General features: G+C 36.5%; 1 protein-coding gene across 3 annotated transcripts in view; it reads right to left on the bottom strand.

The window, feature by feature from the left end:
- Nucleotides 1,738–4,282, bottom strand: part of LOC107606162 (F-box protein FBW2) — a 5,447-nt gene continuing 2,902 nt past the window's right edge. Inside the window, exons 1-3 of one of the 3 annotated variants that reach the window (XM_016308157.2) lie at nucleotides 3,981–4,276; nucleotides 3,088–3,416; nucleotides 1,738–2,597 (exon numbers count right to left, since the gene is read on the bottom strand). In XM_016308157.2, coding sequence (XP_016163643.1) covers nucleotides 1,931–2,597; nucleotides 3,088–3,395 — 975 coding nt within the window. In that variant the 5' untranslated portion in view covers nucleotides 3,396–3,416; nucleotides 3,981–4,276 and the 3' untranslated portion in view covers nucleotides 1,738–1,930. Of the gene's footprint in view, nucleotides 2,598–3,087; nucleotides 3,417–3,541; nucleotides 3,956–3,980; nucleotides 4,277–4,282 lie in introns of those variants that run through there. The other 2 variants (XM_016308159.2, XM_016308158.2) reach the window with 2 other exon arrangements.

The raw sequence follows: 4,282 nt of genomic DNA, 5'->3' as shown, positions 1-4,282 counted from the left end.
ATTAGAAATTAATCGTTTTATGCTTTGTTGCTAATACAATTACTCGTAAGTCTTGTTTANGTATTTTAAAAAATAACATTTATTTAAATTTTTTACTTATTTAAATATTAAAAAATTAAAAAATAAATTAAGATTTTCAATCATTACTCATCTAATAATAATATCATTTTGCACTTGAAATGTATCTTTTTATCTATAAAGCACGAATACTTAGCTAAGTTGATGTGTTCGTATATTGAACACATTTTGAACATGATACTCATTCGACATTCGTCCAACAAACATATTTTTTGTGTTCAACTCTGTCTTAATAAAAAATTAAAAAATATTTTTTCATGGGATGAGTAAGGCGGAAAGTGAAAGCCCTAAATCCTAATTATCAAATTTTGTTTCTTAATTCATTAATTTAATAGTTTTTACACTCTACTTGTACCCACCAAATAGATTATGTACTAGCATTAATGTAACACAGAATTTTAGCTAGTTGCGTTCGAAATTAACAAAGCTATTAAAAGATACACACAAAAAAATAGGCCTTGACTTTCTCCAAAGAGCAAAGGAGAGAAGGTGATAGGTGGAAACAAGATGTCCTTGTTTCCAACCATGTTTGATGTAGTGGGAACAGGAAAATAGAAGGCTCACAAAGCAAAACAAAAAAGAAAGAAAAAATATCATTCACGGGGCCAATTTAGAAAAAGAATGATAGCAGGTTGTATGTTATAATGAAGTTCATAGTCATGGACCCTGTTAACAATTGCCACGTCTTCAACCGACAACTTTTTTTTAATTACGTCATCCATTTTTGGTGCTTTCTTTCACTTTCCTCCCAACAACACCGATAATATAGGCCATAAATATATTATACATGATAGATATTTTCAAACCAATTCATAAAGTAGGGCAGGGATACTTGCACAAGATGAAAATCATGATCAAGTTTCCTTAACAAATGTTTCTAATGTAGTTTTCAAGACTCTAGAGTCATCTCATCCAAGTGTGTGATTCAGCTTGAAAAGGATTTGGATAATATATAAATAGCACTTTTAATTCATTTCAATGTATGTGAATCTAGATATTTTGTTAAGGAAACAGAAAGGATGGAGTGTATTGTAGGGGTGGCAATGGGTAGGGTATGGTAGGATTTAGAGTCAATCCTAACCCTACCCGCAGGTTGAGATTTTTATATAAACTCAACCCTATCCACGGGTTGAGAATATCTCAATCCTAACCTATCTGCTCTTAATCCGCGGGTACCCGACCCTACCCACAGGTTACAAAAAAAATACAACGTTATTATATAACTTGATGACAATTTAAAATAGAACTGACTTTTATATAAAAAAGTTTATTAAATTATCAATTAATGATATTCTTTTAATGACTAAGGATATTTTGTATTTAGTGAGAAGTCTTTAGTTCAACATCTACTTAAAATATATTTTTATATAAGTATATAACATATACATATATAGGGTGCGGGTTGGTCGGGTAAAGTTGAGACTCAACCCGCACCCTACCGGACCCGCACAAAAACCCTACCCGCACCCTACCTTACCCGCTGCAGATCGAGTTGGCAACCCTACCCGACCGGGTGGAGTCGGGTTGAGTACCCGCGGGTAGGGTACATATTGCCACCCCTAATGTATTGAAAGTTATGTGTATTTATTATTTAAGTTGTTTTAACTCTAATACTTATCAAAATCTGAGGTTGCAAAATGTTTTTTACACCCATTAAATATTGTCACAAAGCATGCAAGGTAGTTAAGATTTCTGGTGCTACTCGGTTATGAACTTATATGATACAGGGAAAGCAAAAACCAAACTTCATTTGTCCATAGAAATGGACATGATATAGGAGAGTCAAGAACAGATGAAAAAAGTTACAACTAGTAAAGCATGCCATTCACATTTGATGCAACACAAGATTAGCTTAAGGAGATGGAGGCCAATACATTCCAGCATCTTCTATCCCTTCATAAAACCTGAAATGAAGCTCATCTAACAACCTTTCATCTTCATCATTCCACATCCCTTCATAACTATCACTATCATCATCCACATAGTATTCGCCCTCGCCACCGGCCACAAAATCCCATGCCAAATACTCGGAAGAATCCGAAATATCTGAGAAGTCTTCCCATCCATCGCTATCGTGGGTGTCAAGAACAAGCGGCCCCAAGACCTGCAGCTTTGGAAATTTCTGCTTCAAGAACAAGTTATCGAGTGTGACACCCCAACACCCCCTCTGATCCAAGAACTCGAGCTTAGGGCAGTTTGAGAGGATTTGAAGAACACCCGAGGTGCTGATTAGGTGGTAAGCCATTTCGAGATGCTTCAGCTTTGGCATCGTGGAGGCAATTGCATTTGCCTCATCATCTTTTAAGGGCTTCCCAGCTGTGTCCAATGGGTGCATGTTCCGGCACAATCCTTCTAGTAGTTTGCAGTTCTTGCCGATCATCTCTAGCCCGTGCGCACCCATTTTGAGACAGTAGCTCACATCCAAGAATGAAATCATGGAAAGCCTTCCAGCAATCTGTTCCACAATGGAATCACTCATACTGCTCCGCGGCAGTCGCAAAGTCTGGAGGGAGCAGGCACTTGTATAATGATAAAAGAACAACTGTGTAAGTAACAAAGAATAATAACAAAACAATGTTTAAATTTTTTACTCTGATTGATGTAAAAAGTTTTACCATGTCAACCAAAAGAAGTTCAAGAAAGTGCCAGATTATGCTATGTAAGTATCTATTATCATTCCAACTTTCTATTGATTGAAAGTGTAAAATTTTCTAACACTCAGTGCATAGAAATTGTTATCAGAAGGAATTTTAATAACAAGAGAAGAATATTCAAAAACCAACAATGTAGCCTAGGAGACACACAACAAGGACTAATTAATTGAATTTTAATGTCATCAGGCAGCCTAGTAACATTGCAATGAGAATGTGTAAAATTGAAGTCCTACATTTAGGATTTTAGCAATTAGCATCATAATATTAACAATCACTAAAGCATATATCCACATAATAATTGCAGTAACTTAAGCAATGGCCTAGCCTTAATTGAAACTGTTAAATCTATGCTTACTTTTCAGCAATGACAGTGAAGATCCTCTCATTTTGGAGACCAGAAACACACAGTTTTCGGAGCGATCCACAGCTTCTTGCGACTAGCATTTCGAGCATCCGGTCGAGCTGTTCCGGCTGGTACCGGCTGCTCCATTCTTTGATGTCTATCTCTTGCCAGCAGTAAGGTCCAGCTACTGCTCTAGCCCATGATTTGCATACAATTGGGATCACGGTCACCCTCTCTTGCAGAGAGAGGTTGGTGAAGATTACACCTAATGCATCGGGAATCAACTCATCCCAATTTCGAAAATCAGAAGTTTCTTCCATCCAATCTACAAAACAAAGATGAAGAATCTGTATTTTGAAGTCTGTGATTGAGGTACAAGAACTAAATATGCAACTGAATACTGAAAGCAAGATTAACAAATGCAACTTCTCATAGCAAAAACCATGAATCACATTAAAAATCTTACCACAAGCATAAGAATAAACAGTTGAAAATTGAAATTGAAACTAGACATGCTTCATTTCAAAACTGGTAAAGAAAGATTCATCTGAGAAGAATCAATGGGCACTAGAATAGCAAGATACTACTATGCTATACTTGGGAAAAATTGAATTTTTGCAAGAAAAATTTCGGCTTTACAAGACATTGCTCATCTCACAGAAAAGGGAACCACCAAACTGAAGTTGGGAGATTAGAAATTCAAGAAACGTTATTTCTTGATAACAGAAACAGAGAAGGTAGAGAACATGTGGGACAATGCCAACAACCCCAAAGAGGTCCATGCCATTTCCCAAAGCAGAGAGAACAATCCCAAACTTTTTCCTTTTAAAAAAAATCACTTGTAGGCAAAGAAGAGGGACAAAAAAAAATCAAGTTTTTAGCTCCAGAGAGCAAATCTGAGCAATTAAAAATTTTCCAGTGGAAAGTGTTGGGTTCTAGGAGCTGAATTATGGAAACAGTGACCGGTTGATCCGCCACATGCACCGGGGAAGAGAGAGAGAGAGAGAGAGAGAGAAGAAGAGAGAAAGAGATAAGACTAAAAAAGGTTGAGCTAGTTAGGTAGGTAGCCTCTGAGCTTGAAGGAAGAATGACCAGGAAGTAGAAATAGTAGACACGGTCACAAACGAAAGGCGTACGTGTATGTAGGCTAAGGCTACAGAAAGAAAGAAAGAAAGAAAGAAAGAAAGAAAAAGAAAAAAGAAAAAGG

Source organism: Arachis ipaensis, chromosome B07 (genome assembly GCF_000816755.2).
Source record: "Arachis ipaensis cultivar K30076 chromosome B07, Araip1.1, whole genome shotgun sequence".
In the NCBI taxonomy this organism is placed as follows: domain Eukaryota; kingdom Viridiplantae; phylum Streptophyta; class Magnoliopsida; order Fabales; family Fabaceae; genus Arachis; species Arachis ipaensis.
This window is presented reverse-complemented; position numbering and strand designations above follow the sequence as displayed.